At 36.2% G+C, this 20,531-nt stretch overlaps 1 protein-coding gene across 7 annotated transcripts in view; it reads left to right on the plus strand.

Moving 5' to 3' along the window:
* The window catches only part of Trpc4 (transient receptor potential cation channel, subfamily C, member 4), a 146,395-nt gene that overhangs the window by 121,732 nt on the left and 4,132 nt on the right, over positions 1-20,531 (plus strand). For 4 of the 7 annotated variants that reach the window (XM_013031462.1, XM_013031464.1, XM_013031465.1 and 1 more), the window contains 2 exons: positions 4,726-4,921; positions 9,034-9,228. In XM_013031462.1, coding sequence (XP_012886916.1) covers positions 4,726-4,921; positions 9,034-9,228 — 391 coding nt within the window. Of the gene's footprint in view, positions 1-4,725; positions 4,922-9,033; positions 9,244-20,531 lie in introns of all 7 variants that reach the window. The other 3 variants (XM_013031461.1, XM_013031463.1, XM_013031466.1) reach the window with 2 other exon arrangements.

The following is a 20,531-nucleotide window of genomic DNA, read 5'->3' on the forward strand; positions in this document are numbered from 1 at the left end:
ACAACAGCTTTTCAGTAATTTCTCAACTGAGAGGAAATCAATGTTCTCAGGTTAATCACCTACAGCTAAATTGCTTTTGTTGATTTAATCTCACATCTGTTTTATCTCAATTCTGATATTTAAAACTCCATTTTAATTAACCAACATCTGTGGATTTGCACATGAAATTTTAATCTCAGCCTTTAACTAGTTCAACTCATTTCAGAAATATATTTGATAATAAACCATGAATCAAAGAAAGCCCCAAACCATCCCAGTTTCCCCTGTCTATCCTTGTTCTCAGACTCTTTATCTTTCTATTCTTACACAGCACTTCTTCATTCCTATAGTTCACTCATTCTTGTCATTCTCCTATTTCTCTGCTCTGACCTGAGGCCAAGGGAATGTAATGGATCTTTCTATGGTAGCTTCATTTGTTCATTATCATTGTGAATGATATCTCATTGTTGATGCTTGAACTCACCTTTCAATGGTGATCATTTCCTTATTATTTAATTGCCCAGAGCAATTAGCTTAGGATTTCCCATGGTCAAATCCCACAAACTTCCCTCTTCCCAAATGAAAACTAGGAATCTAACAACTCTCCTGGATATTGTCTGCTGGATGGCTGGTCTCTCAGTTCTTGGATGGGGGACCATCAGAGAACACACCCCATCTTTCATGTAACCTTTTTTACTTCATACTGAAAATCCTAACACACATTACTTGTCAAGACCACCCCAGAAATGACTGTTGCCTTCTGCTTCAGATTCCATGTTTAACCTTCCAGAAAGCACCCCACACAACACCTAAAACTGTGTTGCTTCTCATGTTCTTCTTCCAGTTTCATTTTTCTCAATTTCCAGATGTTTCTCTATTCTACATTACCAAGTTGCACACACACACACACACACACATATATATACATATATATTTCTATTATGCCATCTTCTTTCACCCTAGAAATGTCCATGTGTTTCCCTTCCACTCAGCTAGATTTGTATTTTTTGCTCCAAATCCTTTCCTAAATATACATTTGCAAGGAAGCCTTTCCTGATCTGCCTGGCTATAAACTCTGGCCTAGGCCAGACTGTGGTCAATGTCTCCTGTCTTGTACGTTTCTCTGTATTTTCCTGCCAGCCAATGGACACTTCCTCCCACCGTATTCATGCTTCCACGGTGTGTTCTAATTAACACTGGAAGAACTTCATACCTCTTAAAAAATATTTAAATATTTAGTTGCTGTGATTATCAAGCTACACTTCTCATGTTTCCAAACATGAGAAGTGAAGGTGTGTGTCAAGTATTGTCCCAGGATTAAGCAAAACACATTTATGTTTATTGGAGGTGAATTCCTAATGTTTGGGACTGGCTAATTAGAGTCATGCTTTATTTCTTCTAATATTACACTTGGGGGTTGTAAAATACAAAATGGGCCTTGTATTCATTTATGCTTGCTCATCATTTTAGTCTCACCAGGCAAAGGAAATCTTCAACTGAGAAATCCATTCGCTTCTTATGTGTTCTGTTTCTTTTATTTGCTACATATTTTTAAAGGGGAGAAGCTAATTTTTTAAAAGTAATAGTTGGGAAATATCTTCAAAGGACAGTATATAAAATGTCATCTTTAGGGAAATTGAGTCTCAACGGTCTTCATTTTGGCTTCAACCTAGATTTTGTGCCAATTGCCACTTAATTAAGGTATAACATTATCTTGGGAAATTTCCACAAAGGGAGGGAAATATTAGTAACATTAAAGAGTGTTAAATTTATGGTCTCAATAGATTTGAAGGTTCACTAATGATGCAAATATTTCTGGTAGCAATAGCTTTGAAATGTTAAACTAGGTTGATTTTTTTTCTTAAAAATACTCATCTAATGAAAGAGTAATTCATTTAGAGATATCAATATCTAGTAAAATACTTTGGTTAGGTGAAAATATTCAATAAATTTCACCACTGTTTTATTCCACTGAAAGAAGGGAAAAAAAGAGAATAAAAATCCACAATTAATCACCAAATGTCTTTGATTTTGAATTTCTCTTTTTTAAATTCAACATTTAAAAACATCTATAAATGTTTTACAGAAGATTTACTGATAAAAAATTAGACAGGAGAAATAAGTACTCTTCAAATATAACAAGTTTTTTCTGTATCACTGTTTAGAACAAGTGAAAAAGCCACTGTTATGGAATTTATTTGTTAATATTTTATGTAACTTATTATATAATGTGTGCTATGTAACTTGTAACTTTTTCTAAACTGCTATTCCTCTCAGGAGAAAGGGAGTCAAATTGGTGTGTGTGTGTGTGTGTGTGTGTGTGTGTGTGTGTGTTTACAGTAATGCCCACTATTTAGAAAGAAAGGACAAAACTATTTCCTATTGAATCCAAAGAATGCCCACAAGTTATTAAAAATATAGAACTCATTATATTGGCCAAAGTTATTTTCTACTGAGAAATTTTCCAAGAATCTATTTTAGTAGATTTGGGGATAGTGAATGAGATTTGGCTTTCTCTGAGATTATTAGAATTTGGCATCTGGGTTTAAGCATCCTTCATTCTGACTGAAGTTGATAAGAACTGCAGCTTTATTTTTTTAATAAATTTTATATCACTGAATGGCTCCAAAAATAAAAATTAAACTGTATCTCCTAGAATCATTTTTTCAATTTGAAATATCAGATCATGCTGGGCACCTGTAGTATATGCCTTGCAGACATAACTACTCAAGATGCTGAAATCCGAAGACCCAGTTCAAAACCATCCTGTGTAGAAAAGTCCATGAAGCTCTTATGTCCAGTTAACCACCAAAAAAGCAGAGTAGAGCTATGGTTCAAGTGATAGAGTACCAGTCTTGAGAAAAAAAGCTAAGGGACAGTACTCAAGCCCTGAGTTCAAGACCCTGTAACAGCACACATACATACACACACACAATTAATTAATTAAATTAATTAATTGTAAAAGAACAAACCACTAAATTTGAGATAGAATCTTATACACTAATTTGGATGTATCTAGTCAGAATTTCTGGGTCATATGAACTAGAAATTTAAGTAAAGACATTTTGTTTTAAGTATCATGAAGGGAATTATGTTCATTTGATCTTACCAGTAAGGGTAAATGTTAGCAAGGGAGGGCATATCCAGAGAGTGGAGTCCTTGAGAAGGACTAGGAGTGGACATTTCTACTCTGCATGTACTTGCGATAATTCATCTACACCTTTGTGTTTACTTATTGCCTGGCCAAGCATCTACTGTTCTCTGTCTCTTAGTGTGCATTGTTGCAAACCCTTGTCATCTCTTCATTCCAAACGTGCTGACTCTACATCATAAACCCTGTCATCTCATCTCTTTAGGCCACTTCTTCATTATCTTGATATTTTGAAGTAAAACCTTTGTGGAAATATAATCTTACCATTTTTATTTTAGTTCAGTCACAGGCCATGTTCTTTATTTTACTTTCTTGAGTCACTTTCCCATGGCTGACCTTGTCTGTTGAGGCACAGGTGAGTTGTTCCAGAGACTTATGTAAGGATTGCCACTCCATGAAGGTGTATACATGAATTAAGACACATAGGTTGGAGCCATTAGGAATTGTGATTCATTGGGCTCTACAATTAGATTCGAATCTACTGCTAATCTCCCTAGACCGAAATCCCATCTCCTTACTCATCATGCCAACTGTAAGAAGGTCTTTGTTTTTTTTTAATGTAAATAGTATATTAATCATTTTCAAAGAGCATTAAAACTGCCAATTTCTATTACATAATGTTAATGTATTATCTCGGTCTCCTTGAAACAGACAAATCTCTACTTGGATGTGGATGCTCTTTTAATGATTCTACGTTTCATAGTATGACTTTCAATAAAGTCACCAGAGTCCATTCACTAGCTGAAATGAGTAAAATGTTTCTTGAGATTAAATGAAAATAAAATTTTACTATAAGTATTCTGAGATTGTTTTGCTATCTTATAGGAAGTACTATATTCAGTTTTAATTGTAAACATAAAAGTTTATAACAGCAATTTCATTTTGAATTCTCCTACCACCAAAAGCAGAACCAAGTATAAGAGCCAGTGTTTTTCAAAGCCTCAACTTTAGGATATCATTTATTTACTACTCCTCAGGCACTTAGGACAAGAATCAACAAACCTTCTGGAAAGAAACAAGTAGTAAATAAAAACTCCAGGCATTTCTCTGATGCAACTATTTATGTTGTGATTGTAGCTGGCACAAAATAAACCATAATCCTATATTATTATTGCTACTACTAATAATACATAATGGTGAGACATTGTGGTTTATAACATTTTATCTGTGGCTATTAAGATGTGAATATTACATAATATTAAGATTTCAAAAAATTCTTCTTCCTCTTTTATTTTCCCCAATCACTTGAAAAAGGCAAAAACCAGTCTTAACACAGTGACTATGCAAAAAACAGATACTAATAAGTACTTTTTCTACCCCTTCTCCTTAAGAAAACTACATGTAGGTAGCATTAATGCTCTTGGGAAAATTAAGCTCATCTAGAAAAGTTAATTATGATTTTCTTGATAGTTTGCTTTCAATTGTTTCATTTAGTTGTTTTTAAGTTTAATTTGATAATTGTCCTAAAATCTTATTTTGCTTTTGATATATATGCAAATATATACAAATATATTTACTAGTATCATATTCTGTTGCTACATTTCATCAAATAAGTGTTTAATAGAGCCGTTGCTGCCACTTTTTCTTTATTCCAGGTTATTTGAGACACTGCAATCTCTCTTTTGGTCAGTATTTGGGCTCATCAATTTATATGTGACCAATGTCAAAGCACAGCATGAATTCACTGAGTTTGTGGGCGCCACCATGTTTGGGACATACAATGTCATCTCTCTGGTTGTCTTACTCAATATGTTAATAGCAATGATGAACAATTCTTACCAACTAATTGCTGTAAGTTGATTTTTTTAAATTCAATACTCCTTTTAGAACGTATTATGATTAGCTATATTTTTCACAGATAATTAAGTCTACAATGGAACCTTTATGTTACAGACCAGGATTATCCTTTAAGTGATCGTATGATATTTTCCAGCAGTATTATACCATCGATGATTATATTGATCTAGTTTTGTCAAGCTACACATGATGAGAAAAGAAACATCTTGCCAGAGAGTAATTGGTTATAGCAAGAATAAGCTAAGCACAACTTAGGTTCAGCATTTATCTCTGCAGGGCCCAATGAATTATGCATTGTCTCTATGCATTTGACCTTTAACCTTGACAGTGAGGAACCAAGTCTGTAAAATAAAAAGGAAGTACTGAGAAAAATCTGGCAAGAGAGAGGGCTACAGGACTTTCACTTTCTTAAATCATAGACAAGACACTATGTTGAAAATTGTCTTTACAACTTGGGGAGGGGAGGAGGAGGTGGGGAGGTGGGGAGAAAAGCGGTGGTAGGGGAAAAACAAAGGAAGAGGTAACAATGCTCTATAGGAAATGGACTCATTACCTTACTCATGTAATTATAACCCCTCTGTACAGTATCTTTACAATAAAAAATATATATTAAAAAAGAAGAAAAACAATGGAGCAGTGATCTTGAAGTCTCTAGAATAAAATACTGTAATATTTTTATTTGAAACTCTGGAATGTAAAACACTGTTGTAGAAACTAGAAGTACTGCAAGAAATGAGACAAATTGAATTCACATGCTGGTTACCTATGCCTATAACTCATCAGTATCATAAAAACGTAAAGGTTATGGACCAGAAAGGTGGCATGCCTAAGGCCTCAGCTACCCAAGAGTTTGTGACTGGAAAAGTTACTGTGTGAGGACAGCCTGTGCAAAATGTTAGCAAGACCCCCATCTCAACAATACAAAGTGGGTATGATGATTCACATCTGTAATCTCAGCTAGGGGAAGGTATACACAAGAGTATTGGTCCCAGGCATAAAAAATTCAAAATGCCATATGAAAAATGACCTAAGCTAAAAGGACTTGGGTAAAGGCTCAAGTGGTAGAGCACCAGCCTAACAAATAGAACCCCCTATTTTAAAACCATAGAACAACTAATAAAAATTCAAAACTAATCTGAGTTAAATTAATGCATAAAACTCACTAGCACTAGTATAATACATATTTCTCAAGTTTCCTTTTATATGTTAGACAAGAAGCATGTTATAGACAGAATTATATGTGGCCTATTTTTCTATATTTAACCATAATTATAGTGTAACATTGGTTAACTCTCTGTCAATTTCTTTTGTCAAGTAGCACTTGGAATTTTACTTAAACCCTCTTTATGGAAGAAAATTTTTCTTATAAGACACCTGTCGTAAAACATTGGAATATATTATTTATATTTAGTGTTTCACAGACTAAAGGATGTACAGTGCCTAACAGCTCCTATGACTATGCTGAAGTCCTAGAATTTAGGACTAACTCACTGAATATTCAACGAGTAGCTGAATTTGTATCAAGAGAGTGTGTGTATGAGAGAGAGAGACAGAGAAAGCTCCATTTAAGCATTTTGCAACCTGAAAATTTTATACAAAGCCTCTCTATATTTGTTTCAGAAGTGCTGTGTCCTTCTCGTCAATAGATTTACAAAACGTAAATTGTACTTTCCACATTGAGAACAATACCAGATTAGAAAGACTCTACCAAGGTAGTTACAGAGAAGTTACAAGTTATTTGGATTGTATAAAAATGTTAAGTATCCTAACTTCAAGGAACGATCTTACTTGAGAAAGAGGAGTGTAATATTCTCTGGTTGCTTTTATGTTCTGCATGTTTTTCTAAACAACGTTACCTCTAAGAAGAAAATCATCTCTATCACTCTGTTTTGTTGTTGTTTAGTGCACATGCTATAAAGCAAGTGAGGCATGAAGAACCTAGGATGGTCGAACTTCCCAGCATCCCGTGCATAAAGCCTCATTGAGTCAAAGGCAGGTCATACATTTAGCTTTCACCTATCCAGAAGAGCAAAACCTATTATCAGAGCTTTCTCTTGTTGTACTGCCTGGACTCAACTCAGAGCCATGGAATAAATCATTAAAAAGAGGAAAAATAATAATTATAAGACAGAAGAAATCATGCAAGTCATAATTCAATCCTTCTCATCCACACATTTTCAATGGACCAAAATATTTATTGTGTCCCTACCATATATAACTTGATTTTTAGGGATTGAAAGAACTTTGAAAGGTTCTGTTCCCAATGATAATGAAATGTGTGGTAGTGACAGAAAAATAAAAAAATAGTTTCAATATTCACAAGAGAAAAATTGACTATAAAAGTACAGAAAAGAAAGCCTCAACTCAGGATGAAAGGAGAGAAGATATTATAATTGATATGGTCAGAGAATCACAAAATAAGGCTTCTCCTGAACTCTGTGTGTTCTTTTATTGGTTCAGAAGAAACCTTACTTTGTGGTTCCCTGGAAATCAGAAGACCAACAAGTTATCTAAGTGTCTGACTTTTTATTCTCTTGAGCCAGTTCTTCTGACTCCCTTTTTCCATAGCTAAAGCAAACAAAACACAGTTCTATTACTATTCATGAGTTGCATAGTTTTCTGTGCTTCTCAAATTGCATAGTCAAGCATAGCATCTATGTGTGTTTAGAAAGAAAGGAGGACAGAAGGGAATATAACACAAAAAGGGAAAGTGAAGGAAGCTAAGGCTGCTGTAATTCTGTCTACCCCTAGTTGAACATGTAGTTCCTTGACTCTGCACAGCACAGCTGCCCAGTACCTAGAACAAAACTCTTTGCTTTGTGTAGTGAATTCCATATATACACCTATGTCCATGCATACTCTAGATACACCACATGCACTCAATAACACACAGCAGTAGTAGTATTAGCATAGTCTAAAAGCTGAGTTCTCATTTATATGATTAATTGGTTACAGTGAGCTGCTTTGAATTCTTAAAATGCTTATTTTCTGCCACTGATTTCCTCCCAGATTTTCTGTTTAAATAAGATATATAGCCAATTTAAGAAGAGACTTCCTTGCCTTCCATTTCATTGCCAGAAATGAACCAAATCCCCCAGTAGGTTAATAAATCAGAGAGATGAGGGGCATAGCCTCTGGCTTATGGGAAATCAGACTCTCATCTAGGCAAATTTGTCTAAGCTTATGATACCAAGCTTCAATGCCATGATAGAGGAGCTCTATTCTACACTTCTCTGTGCCTTTCCGACTATTGGTTGAAAGTGGGCAGGAATGATTCACCAGCCGGGTGCTGGTGGCTCACACCTATAATGCTAGCTACCCAGGAAGCTGAGATCTGAGGATCAGAGTTCAATGCCAGCCAGGGCAGGAAAGTCTGTTAGACTCATCTAGAGTTAACCAGCACAAAAATCGAAGTAGAGCTGGGTCTCAAAGTGGTAGAGTGCTAACCTTGAGGAAAAAAATAAAGCTTAGGGACAATGTCCAGGACCTATGTTCAAGCCCTAGAAACAAAGAAAGAATGATTCACAAGGTACATATCCAGCAAGAGTTGCACAAAAGCTAAGCTATGAGCATCTTTAAAAGATGAAGCTTTGAGCAGAAAGTGGTGCTGTGGCTCAAGTGCCAGAGAGCCAGCCTTGAGCTGAAGAGCTGAGGGACAGCACCCAGGCCCAGAGTTCAGGCCCCACAACCGACAAAAACAAACAAACAAAGATGTAGCTTTGAATAATACAAAGATCCATTTCTGATCAGAACTAATGAAACAGAGCTATGTGAGTTTACAATGGTAGCTATTCAAGTTCATCTTTGAGTCATAACTGACCACGGAAGTCTCTTTAATACAAGATTTGTTTATATATCTGTATCACTGGAGAAGAAAAAATGAGTAAGGAGTGGTGAACTCTGACAGGGTAAGGGTAAGTCATCATCTGAAACATTTAGATGACTTGCCCTAGGTGTTATCTATAGGGTTTTTAGTAAGCAATTTAATTCTTAAGTAGTTTAATTAATATTCCTGACTCCTTGTCAGGTTCAGGCTCTCCCTGAAGTTTTTCTTCCCCTGGGTAATGAAGATACCTTTCAATTGTTGTCATGTTATTTCTGTTCAGGACCATGCAGATATAGAATGGAAATTTGCACGAACAAAGCTGTGGATGAGCTACTTTGAAGAAGGAGGTACTCTGCCTACGCCTTTTAATGTCATTCCAAGCCCTAAGTCCCTGTGGTACCTGGTCAAATGGATATGGACGCACCTGTGCAAGAAAAAGATGAGAAGAAAGCCAGAAAGTTTTGGAACAATAGGGGTAAGAACACAGCATGTCTGTGTAAGTCCCTTTTTAACCATGTGTTTGGCTATGGTTGTGTTCTTTATTGAATAATGTTGAGTCTTTGGCTTTTTTGTTCTTCTTGATAGCACGACATGAGCATTTAGTGTTATCTATGCCATGTCAGAAGCACTGCCAAAGTAGGTTGGCTTGTTCTCAAAGCTGTTTCTTGTAAGAAGGGCACCATAGCTACTTCAAGAGGAGCTAGTTGAACAGGACTGGGAAACTCACACTCTTTCTTGATACTGTGATTTCTAGCTCTTTTATTTGTGGCATGGCTAATTTAAGTCTGTTCCTGGCATGGCTAATTTATGTCTGTTCCTTGAGAGGAGGACATCTATTTCAGTTATTTCTTATCCCTGGTACCTTCCAGAGGGTCTTGCACAGCGTACATCATACCTGACAAATTATCAATAAAAAGACTGAACCCATATGATAAGTTCAAAATACTATGCCAACTGTCCGTTCTGACTTCAGAATATGTCCAATGCTAAATGTATTACATTTACTATGCCTTATATCAAGAGGACTCAAAGGCATGTTTTTGATATTCTGGAAGATAATATTTCCTTTGGAAACTTTTTCAAATTTTTAATTATCTCTAAGGAGGTACCATTTAATAAAGAAGTTTATGTATATAGTGCATCTTGATCAGTATGACCCCCTGCAACAGTCTCACCCCTCTTCTTTCCTTACTTTTCTTAATTGTATAGTATACAATAGATTCTTGACTGCATTTTCCTCCCTTCTTCCTTATATTTGCCTTCCCCTTTCCCCTTGGCCCTATGACCCCTCGTGCATGTACCCATTCCCTGGTGTTTTGTTGGGCATTGACCTAGACTTTCTAAAAAATTATACTATTTGAGCTCTCCATACAGTCTGTTATACTTCAATTAATTCATTTGTAACCACTTGCATACCACCCAATGTGTTTACTTACAGATTTATAGGTACTAGGTTCTAGCTACCATGCAACAAAGCCACCAGCACAGCCATGTTCACTGCAGTATTATTCACTATAGTCAATATATGGTAATCAGCCCAAATGTCCCTCAATGGACAAATGTGGTATATATAAACAATGAATTTTTACTCCTCATTACAACAAATATATTGGTTAAAAAATGGAAAGACTGCTGGGAGCTGGTGGTTCACACCTATAATCCTAGCTACTCAGGAGGCTGAGATCTGAGGATCACTGTTCAAAGCCAGCCCAGGCAGGAAAGTCCATGAAACTCTTATCTCCAATAAACCACCAGAAAACTGGAAGTGGCGCTGTAGTTCAAGTGGTAGAGCACTAGCCTTGAGCTGAAGAGCTGAGGGACAGCACTCAGGCCCAGAGTTCAAGCCCCACAACCAACAAAAAAAAAAGAAATGGAAAAACTTTAGAAAGTTTGCATATTGAAAACCAAGAGTTCAAGAGTTCATTTCTCAAAAACATGTGCAGTTAAATGTTTGTTTCATCCAAACCACTGATGTGAAACAAATCATTATATATTCTTTTCTCACTTGGTTTCCTAATTTTCTACATTACTTTTTGTGGGTTTTTTAATTGTTAAATTATTTTTACATACATGTACAAAGGAGTTAAATTCTTGTAAAATATTTTTGGAACTAATACATGGACATTCATTAGTCATTTTGACTTTCTATGAGTAATTGCTTTGGAAGTAACTTAAAATGCTTCACTATTAGAATTGCCAAGTCATATCAAGTATCTGATAAATATCCAAAATCTTATTTTATTTAACATAATTGATGACTATTCATCAACCTCTAAGTGATCTTTTTCAACTTTTTAATTCATCTAGATCCAAGCATTGTGATAAACTCTAACTGTCCTACTAGAACATGGCAAAGATTCTATCAGTCAAATTCTAAAGAAAAAAAAATAAGCAAGGACTGAAAATTGTGAGGTGCTTAGGAGAAGCAACTACATTCTTTTCTATGAGTTACTGCCCCTGGACTTGAGAGAGTGAGGTTTCGGAACATATCTGATTGTTAAAATCAAAACTGAGTTCCAATGGTGTCTTATCATGCAAGTTTCATATTGATTTATGTTCTTTATTGCTGGCCTTGGAAAGGAATGAAATTATTTTACTGCCAGATGTTTGATTTGTCAGAATATGTTCCATTAATATTATTTTAAAAAGTCATTATAGAACTTCGGGGAGGAGGGAGAAGTTGGGAAGGTGGGGAGAGAAGGGATGGTAGGGGAAAAACAAAAGAGGGGGTAAAAATGCTCAATAGGAAATGTACTCATTACCTTTCTCATATTACTGTAACCCTTCTGTACAGTATCTTTACAATAAAAATATATATTTAAGAAGTTGTTATAGAGTAAATGCATTGACTAGCCTAGTTGGTAATTATTGCACAAATTTTAGATGGCAGTAACTGACCTGGAATTTGGGAATTGAAGGAGGTGCAAAGGAATGGTTTCTATCCTGAGGGCATAGATTGTAATGTGAGGCATACAAGAGCAAGAAACAGTATTATCAGGCACACTGTCATATATTTAACATTTTAATATAGCTGCATGCAAAAATACTTCAAAAACAATATAGAAAAGAATGGATATTATTTTTAAGTGAGGACAAGAAGGTTTCAGGAGGGCTAGGAAGGTGGCTCAGTGGTTAAAGCACTTGCCTTGCATGCCTGAGGCCCTGGGTTCGATTCCTTAGCACCACATAAGCAAAAACAAAAAAGCCGGAAGTGAGGCTGTGGCTCAAGAGGTAGAGCGCTAGCCTTGAGCTGAAGAGCTGAGGGACAGTGCCCAGGCCCAGAGTTCAGGCCCCATGACCGGACAAAAAATAAATAAAGGAAGGTTTCAGGATTCCAAACTCCTGCTCATTCCCTTCCAAATACAAAGTATCCTTTCCAAAATACAAGTATCCTTTATACTATTCGTCAGTGCATAGTAAATTTTAAATCAATCACTGAAAAGTATCTGTGACATTTATCTTATTACTCTTTTTGTGAGTCTTTTACTGGTGAATTTTAATTTTAAAAACGTAAAGCCAACTGGTCAGGAAAATTATCTTTTATATTTTAATTTTAGCTAACAACAAGAGGCATCTTGGGTCTTAATTTACCATGAAACTTGGTAGAAAATAACATGCCTTCCTCTAAAATGTAGATATTCCTCTGGGCTGCCAATAAAAAGAATGAAGAATCATTTCAAGACTTTCTCAACCCTCCCATTGTTGACTGGTAGCTGGAAATATGGAAATACCATCTCATAGAGGCAATGAGAAGCTTGAAGTTCAGTTAGGCTATTTCCCAGTCAGATACTAACCAGATGCCTTCCTGCTTAGGTCTTGAGATCAGTTAAGATCAGGTTCTCTGAGTTTTCTCAGAGACTCTGCGTCTTCTCACGCTTTGGCCATAGACACAAGCAGAGTTTCTACTAAAGGAGTGATTTCTATTTTTCAGAGGGAAACAGGAAATGATGTAAGTCAAAAGCTGTCTTTTCTACTATTACTGTTCTCAAAATACAGATTTCTTTTGATGTCTCTGCTTCTAAATTTGAATCTTCTGCTCCCAGCCTAAGCAACACAAGTTAAATTCAGAGATAATTGATTGCAAACCATTCCTTTCTTCTTTTTTTTTTTGCCATGTACATTTCCTAACCTTTGTCAGTAGATGTTTTGATTCTTTTGCAATTCATGCCAAATTAAATAAATACTGTCATGTCTCCCTTGTTCACCCTCTTTCTATCCTCAGTTTTGCCTTTTTTCCCTCCAGAAGAGGACCTTGGGTAATCTTCATATCTCATAAAACTCAAGAATGTCTAACTTTATTCTCTCTCTGGACTACATTTCAAGAAAGAGGGCATGATAGTTTGATTTATGTACCATAGTTGAGTTCTACACATTCATTTGTTTTAGGCAAATAAATAATATGTATTATTTGTGAAGAAGCTCTTGCTTGTAAAAAGATTAGGTAAATGAAAAGTAAATTAAGATGGCGGAAACACTTAAAGAGGAGTTCAAGAAGCAAAATAATGCTGAAAAGCAATCGATTTTACTGTGAATCCATTTCAGTACAATTAGCTTTGTTGGTGGTTAGATAGAGATAGATCTGTAAAGATAAAGTTATAGACACATACTGATTAATCAAAAGGTGACCTGTGTACTGGGGGCTCCTGAAAAGTCTGTGAGACTCTTATCTCTAATTAATCACCAAAATGTGGAGGTACAGCTCAAGTGGTAGAGCACCAGCTTTGAGTAACAACCCAAAAGTTGGTAGACTATAGTATTGCATTCCAAATGGAACCCTGATTATCATTTAGTTCTATCATTTTCTTGGAATGAGAACTTTGTTTTACTTAGAGGATTTCTCCACGTCCCCGGGGGACAAAGCAGGGCCTCTCTTTTTCTGGCTCGGGTGTATCTCTATCACCCTCTTCTGTCTCACTGAAAAGTCTGATAGCTATATGACTTGGCCTTCCATGTTATATATGTGTCCTTTAATGTTTTTCAAGCTGCCTGTTAGGTTGCTGTATTGCAAAGCCCTGGTTTAACAGACTGGCTGGCACTGTGCTTTCACAACGTGTGCAACTCTGTTGAAGTTCTGCTGGAAACTGTGATAATATTCTTTGAGGCAGTCCCTCAAGTCTCTCCACAATGGTCCTCTTACTAAATCTTAACACCCAGCAGCTACATAAATGTCCCATTGCCAGTTATCCTATGCATGTTCCATGGAAAATTCTGAAACTAGAGGTCATTGGGGTTGCTGCATGACACACTATCTGGGAACTCATGACTTGTAGATCTTCCCTTGCTATTTGTGGCTTCCTGATGCTACTGATACAATCAGCTCTAAAAATCTCATTAAGTTTGTTTTTTTTAATATTTTTCTGGTACTTCCTGTAATAGTGATCTTTGAGTTTCAGGTTAATTAATTGTTCACTTGACTGCTTTATTCAGGAAAGTGTAGATGGAGCTGAGGTGCTTATTTGAGCAAAATATTTATGATAGGAAGAAAACCAATTATTGAGAGATAGCCTGACTTTAAGAAATTAAGAAAATCCCCTCAGAGAAGTAGCTGGGGAGAGTACAATAATAAAACAAGAACCATGCTCTAACTTAAGGTCTTTGATATTACTTCTTGTCAGTTTTCTTCCTTAATGTCCTCTTGGCATTAAACCATTGCTTCTCAAATGTTAGTACCTGTGAGAATCATCCAAATCTCATTCTCAGCTTGAAATTTTAGTTGGAAATTTCTATTGAAGAAATGCTAGAATTTATATCAGATGTGTGTGTGTGTGTGTGTGTGTGTGTGTGTGTCCATGTATAACACGCCTATCTTTAGGCTTGAACTCAGTGCCCTGTGCCCTATTCTTGAGCTCTTCTTGAGCCACATTTCCACTTCCAGCTTTGTTTTTGATGGTTAATTGAATATAAGTCTTGTGGGAACTTCCCTGCCTACAATGGCTTTGAATCATCCTCATATCTCATCCTCCCAATTAGCCAGGATTACAGACATGAGTCACCAGCACTCAGCAGCTATCTCAGATTTAAGCTAAAATACAACCTTTTGTAATTGTTTATCAAAAGATCTAGACCAACTTTATTAACATACAGAGATGTCAGTACATTACTTCTTCAATACGTTTAATTAGCAGGAGACATTTTTAATGACAAAGGCACTTTTTGCTTAAGGCAATAAGTCAATATCTTAAACCAATGAATAAGGTACTTTGACAAAATCATAAGAAAATTGTTTTTATGATTTCCTTAGATTTCAGTTGTTTCCTCAGTTTTAGCTTTTGATTGAGTATATAGTATAGAGAAAATGGAGCAGCAGTAGCTCAGGTAATAAGCATGCTTCAGCTCTAGAGGACAGGTGCTTAATAAGTTACCTAATTCAAGGCAAGAAATCACATAGTGAATGCACTTCTATTACTTATCATCAGAAAAGTTGGAATGCTAACTACATACTTTATTTTTAGTGATAATATGACATATGTTTATATAGAGAGATAGACACAGAGATGACAGAGAAATATAGATAGATAAAAGATAGAGATAAGAGATGATAGAGAGCTAGAGATAGAAATGAGATAGAGATGATTAATCATCAATTGATAGATGATAGACAGATGGACGGATGGAAAGACAGACAGACAGATAGATAGACAGCTTGATAGATTGATTGATTAAGTTTTCTATTCTTGGTATTTTAGGAGTAACAAATAAAGTCCTGAATATGATAATATGATATTCAGGCATTTTGCATCACTTGTTTTTATTTGCTGTTTATGTAGATGCATGCTGTATTTGGTGGAGAAAGTATGTCCACAAAGAACAATATTATCGTCTATCCATCGGAAACAGAGTCAAATTGCAACCTTCAGAAAAGGGATCTCATACTGAAATGGCCCTGTGCCTTTTGACTTTTTCAAAGGAGAGCACAGCAGGCTACATGCTTTAAGGGATTCATTGAGTAAAGCAAAAACTAAAAGGCATAATTCATGGGCTGAAAACTGTGACACAGACCAAAAAATAAAAATAAAAAATCAGAATGGAAATGAGAGAAAATGACACTGAAAATGGACTGCAGGGAACTAGCTATGTGCAGAGCCTGACATTCCACACAGTAGACCTGCAGAGCATTGGAGCTGAAAAGCAGAAAATGTCACAGCTGATTCCCTGGAGTCCTCCTTCCTAGTTCAAATGCTCTAAAACAACCTGACACTTCCATTGAAACCAAGTGTCCTTGTAGCCGGGAAGGTTTCTATTCCTTTACTATGGTTTCCTGATCAAAATGTCATTCTCCTACCCTAACAAATCAGGAGGAACCTGCAACCTCTGGCTTATGCTAATGTGGCACACAGGCATGGCCTCAACGCTTCTCTTCCAAGCCAACCTGCCCAGGGATATTCACAGTATAGAGAATTCTCATGTAACACACAAAGAAAAGTGTCAACTTAAGGTGTACCTCTTCCCAGATACTATTCCTACATACACTGCTAAAGAAAATAAAATGTGTAACATACCTAGTTATAAACTAGGTAACCCTACCCTCGTTATTAAGAGGGTGGTTGATGGTTTGGGTCATGGGAAAGTGGTTGATATTCTTGGAAGAGTGGAAGTTAGTGACCTCCCATGAAGCTGCAGGCTCCTCCCTCCTGAAATGTCTTTGTGTTTATTAAAGGCATTTTGGTTTTGTTAAATCTGTACAGCAAGAGAAATGAAAAAAAAAGAGAAAGAACTGGTTCTTCTAGTAAGAAAGGAAAAAAAGAAAAGAAAAATTTCTTGATAGGTTTTTTTTCCTATCTTACACATACAAATGACAACTATTCTAATTCTCCTTGAAATACAGACCAAATTAAAATCTTAGCATTGCAATGTCTTGAAAGAAAATTAATTACTCTTTAGCTACTTAGGCAATGAAATGACTCTTACTCTATGTTTTTATGAACACAAGTGATCAACTTTGCTGTTCCTGGTGTTCCCAGTGATAATTATGCTGTCTTCCCTTAGGTAATAAAACTCTTTGAAAGTCAGCTGATCTTTACTCATCAAAAAGGTTACAAATATCCCAAATATCATTTATGGTAGTTTGGTAATTCTAGTATTTGAGGATGTTACTAAATGGCAAAAAAAATCACTATGCTTATTGCAAAGGGTGTGTATGTTATAGACTAAATTGTATCCTTCCTGCCCCAAGTAGGTAGAATTCTTTATCTTAAATACCTCATGTCCTTATTTGAAAAGCAATCATTGCAGATGGAATTAGTGAAGTTAAGCAAGTCATCCTGCAACCAGGTCTGTGTAAGAAAGATGGCCATGTGAAAGATATGGAGACACAGGAGGGTATCGCATGAGAATGGACACAAAGACTGGAGATGCAGTCACAAGTCAGAGAATGTGAAGCATTAAGTGTGACTGCCAGGAGCTAGAAAAGTCATGACCTACCTTTCCTAACTAATGTTGCTGCTAGATGATTAGCACAGAAGTTAAGCTTTCATCACTGTGTCTGTTGACTAGCAAAGACTCCAAGTATCTTGAATCCACCAAATTCATGGTGTCAGCTAAAGTTTCACATAAGAATCCACATTAACTTCCTAGCACCAACCAACCTATGAATTCCTAACAGCAGAGAACATTCTAACTGTACCACTGGAAGTCTCCATAATGTGGTCTCTCTCTTGGTAGCCCCAGCATATCCCAATCTCCAGAGCACCTATCAAAGTCCCGTTTTTTAAATATATGTTACTTATCTTTAAGTAGATGTACAAAGAGGTTTCAATTCCACATGTCAAAACCTAACTAAAATACATTTTGATGCATTTTCATCATTCTCCTTTCTATCCATCTCAATCCTACCCTGACCTTCCACATTATCTGTTTCCATTTTCACATATGCACATTAAATATTATGGCTATATTCTCTCATCTTTCATCACTGCATTCAGCAGACACCCCCCCCGACCCATCAAAATATCAGTTTTCTGATATTCATTTGTTAAGTTGTAAGCAAGTGGTTCAAAGGGATTACCCCCTTGGAGTCGTCCTACAGAGGAGGACTCCAATATTTTAGTCAGTTTGTGTGTGTATGTGTGTATGCATATGTATGTTTATAATTTAGATATATAACTTCTACTCTTTTCTAGAAGACATGCACATTGCCTAACATGCATGAGGCATTGGGGTCAATAACTCAGTACCACATAAACAGAGAAAGCCAGAAGTGGCTCTGTGGCTCAAGTGGCAGAGTGCTAGCCTTGAGCAAAAGAAACTCAGGCAGGGAAAGTGTTCAGGCCCTGAGTTCAAGCCCCAGGTCTGGCAAAAAAATAAAACATGCTTACTTTGTCTCTCTGAGCCTGACTTACTTCCCTGAATGTAATTATTTCCAGGTCCATACATTTCCCTGTAAATGACATTTTCCTGAAGGATAAGTAAACTTTCCATATAAGAATGAATGAATATATATGAGATAAATATGTATACATTTATATATGAGATAGATATAGATAAGAGATATATGAGATTAAAGATATAGACATATACAAAGATAGAAATCTCACATCTTCTGATCAATTAGTTGGTTGTAGAGCATCTTTGCTGTTTCCATAACTTGGCTATGGTAAATAATGCAGCAATGAACATAGATATGCAAGTGTCTTTATTGAACCTGGAGATGTAATCTTTTTGTAAATGCCCAACTATGGTGTCATTGGACCCAAATGTAGCTTCCATGGTAGTTTTACTAGCTTACATTCCCACCAACAATGTACTAGGGTTGCTTTTTCTCCCACATTCCTGCAAGCATTTGTTGCTGTTTGTAGTCTTAGTTTCCTCATGTGAAATGAAAAACCATGTAGGTGCCAATACTGTCATTGATTATTTCCTCTATTTAAATCATAGGAGCCCATATCCTCTCTGTGGTATATTTTCTGTATTTTTAATTAATTTATTTATTTTTAATATTTATTTTATTTTTATTGTGAGAATACCGTACAGAGGAGTTACAATTACATGGGCAAGATAACAAATACATTTCTTATCAAGCATTGTTGCCTCCTCCTTGTTTCCCCTTCCCATCCCTTCCCATACTCCTCCCCTCCTCCCACCTGATCCTCCCCCACCACCCACCAAAGTTGTTAAGTTCCTTTTTCGGCATAACGACTTGTACATCTCATTGTTGCAATGGGTCCAACTGTATCCCTAGTTAAATGATTTGTTTTTTGCCCTTCCCCTCCACAAATTATACCAACATTAAATACAGTGAAAGTACGGGTTATACTGTGGGGAAGGGACATACAAAGCAACATAGAAATCATCTTATTAATATTATAGAAACAATTGCATGAAAGAAAACAAAAAACAAAAAAAAACATTTGAATACTTATCTTGGGGTTCATTCCCCTAACATCAACTTATCTGACCTTTTCTGCTTGACTCAGACATATACTAAATATTGCAAATAAGGGAAACCATGTTTCTTTGGGCCTGGCTTACTTCACTTAATATAATTTTTCCAAGCCTTTCCATTTCCTAACAAATGGGGCAATGTCATTCTTTCTGATGGAGGCATAGAATTCCATTGTGTATATATACCACATTTTCTTGATCCATTCATCTACTGAGGGGCATCTGGGTTGGTTCCATATCTTAGGTATGGTAAATAATGCTGCAATAAACATAGTCATGCTGGTAGCTTTAGTGTGGTCTTGTTTGTGATCATTTGGGTAAATGCCCAAAAGTGGGATTGCCGGATCATAGGGGAGCTCTATGTGGAGTCTTTTGAGGAACTTCCATACTGCTTTCCAAAGGGGTTGAACAAGTTTACACTCCCACTAACAATGCAGTAAGGTTCCCTTCTGTCCACATCCCCTCCAGCATCTGTTGTTCTTAGAGTTCTTGAGTATAGCCATTCTAACTGGGGTGAGGTGGTATCTCAATGTTGTTTTGATTTTAAAACCCTACAGAAGGGTTACAGGTACATAAGTCAGGTAATGAGTACATTTCTTTCTGAACAATGTTATCTCTTCTCTTATTTTCTCCTAGATTTTTCCCTCCCACCCAACCCCTCTCCCAACAAGTTGTATAGTTCATTTTCAACATTGTGCCTAGTATCACTGCTGCATTTATTCACACTTTGTTCCACCGTTCCTGTGTTCCCCTTACCCTCCCCCAAACAGATAAACTTACGTACAAGACCAAAGGTACAGAAATCTAAAGCAGCGACAAAGGAGAAAAACAGAAAGAAAAAAAACTCGTTTCCCTTTTTTGGAGTTCATTTTGATAAACATCATTTTATATGATATACAGTATACACATAACAATTGAGCCTTTGTGATCCTCTCTTAAGAATATCCTCCTTTGGCCTCACTGTGTGAATATTTAGCGTCTGGTTCAATTTATCATGTCTGGGTATAATTTTTGTCTTTTACTTCTCTGTCATATTTTTAGTATCAGAAGAAATTCATGTAGAAATTACTTTGGTTTTATTGTCCACTTTAAGTACCTGCAGAGAAATCTGAAGAGCCTGTTTCTTCCCATAAGTTCTCATAGTCTTGGATTTCAGCTGAGCTCTGTCTCAAACAAGAGTCAGCACCCCCATCTGGTGGCACAGTCAAAAAAAATTCTCATTTTATATACTCTTTCCACAATATTTTAGTTTTGTATGAAGTTTGAGGTTTCCTAAGTTTTTAATAAATAATGTTGGGATTTTTCATACAGAGGTAACTGTTGCTGAAAATAATACCACTAAAAAACTGATAGTTTATCATTTGTAATTACAGGTCACTATTAAATCATGAAACACCA

This window comes from Dipodomys ordii, unplaced genomic scaffold (assembly GCF_000151885.1).
Source record: "Dipodomys ordii isolate 6190 unplaced genomic scaffold, Dord_2.0 Scaffold140, whole genome shotgun sequence".
Taxonomy (NCBI): Eukaryota; Metazoa; Chordata; class Mammalia; order Rodentia; family Heteromyidae; genus Dipodomys; species Dipodomys ordii.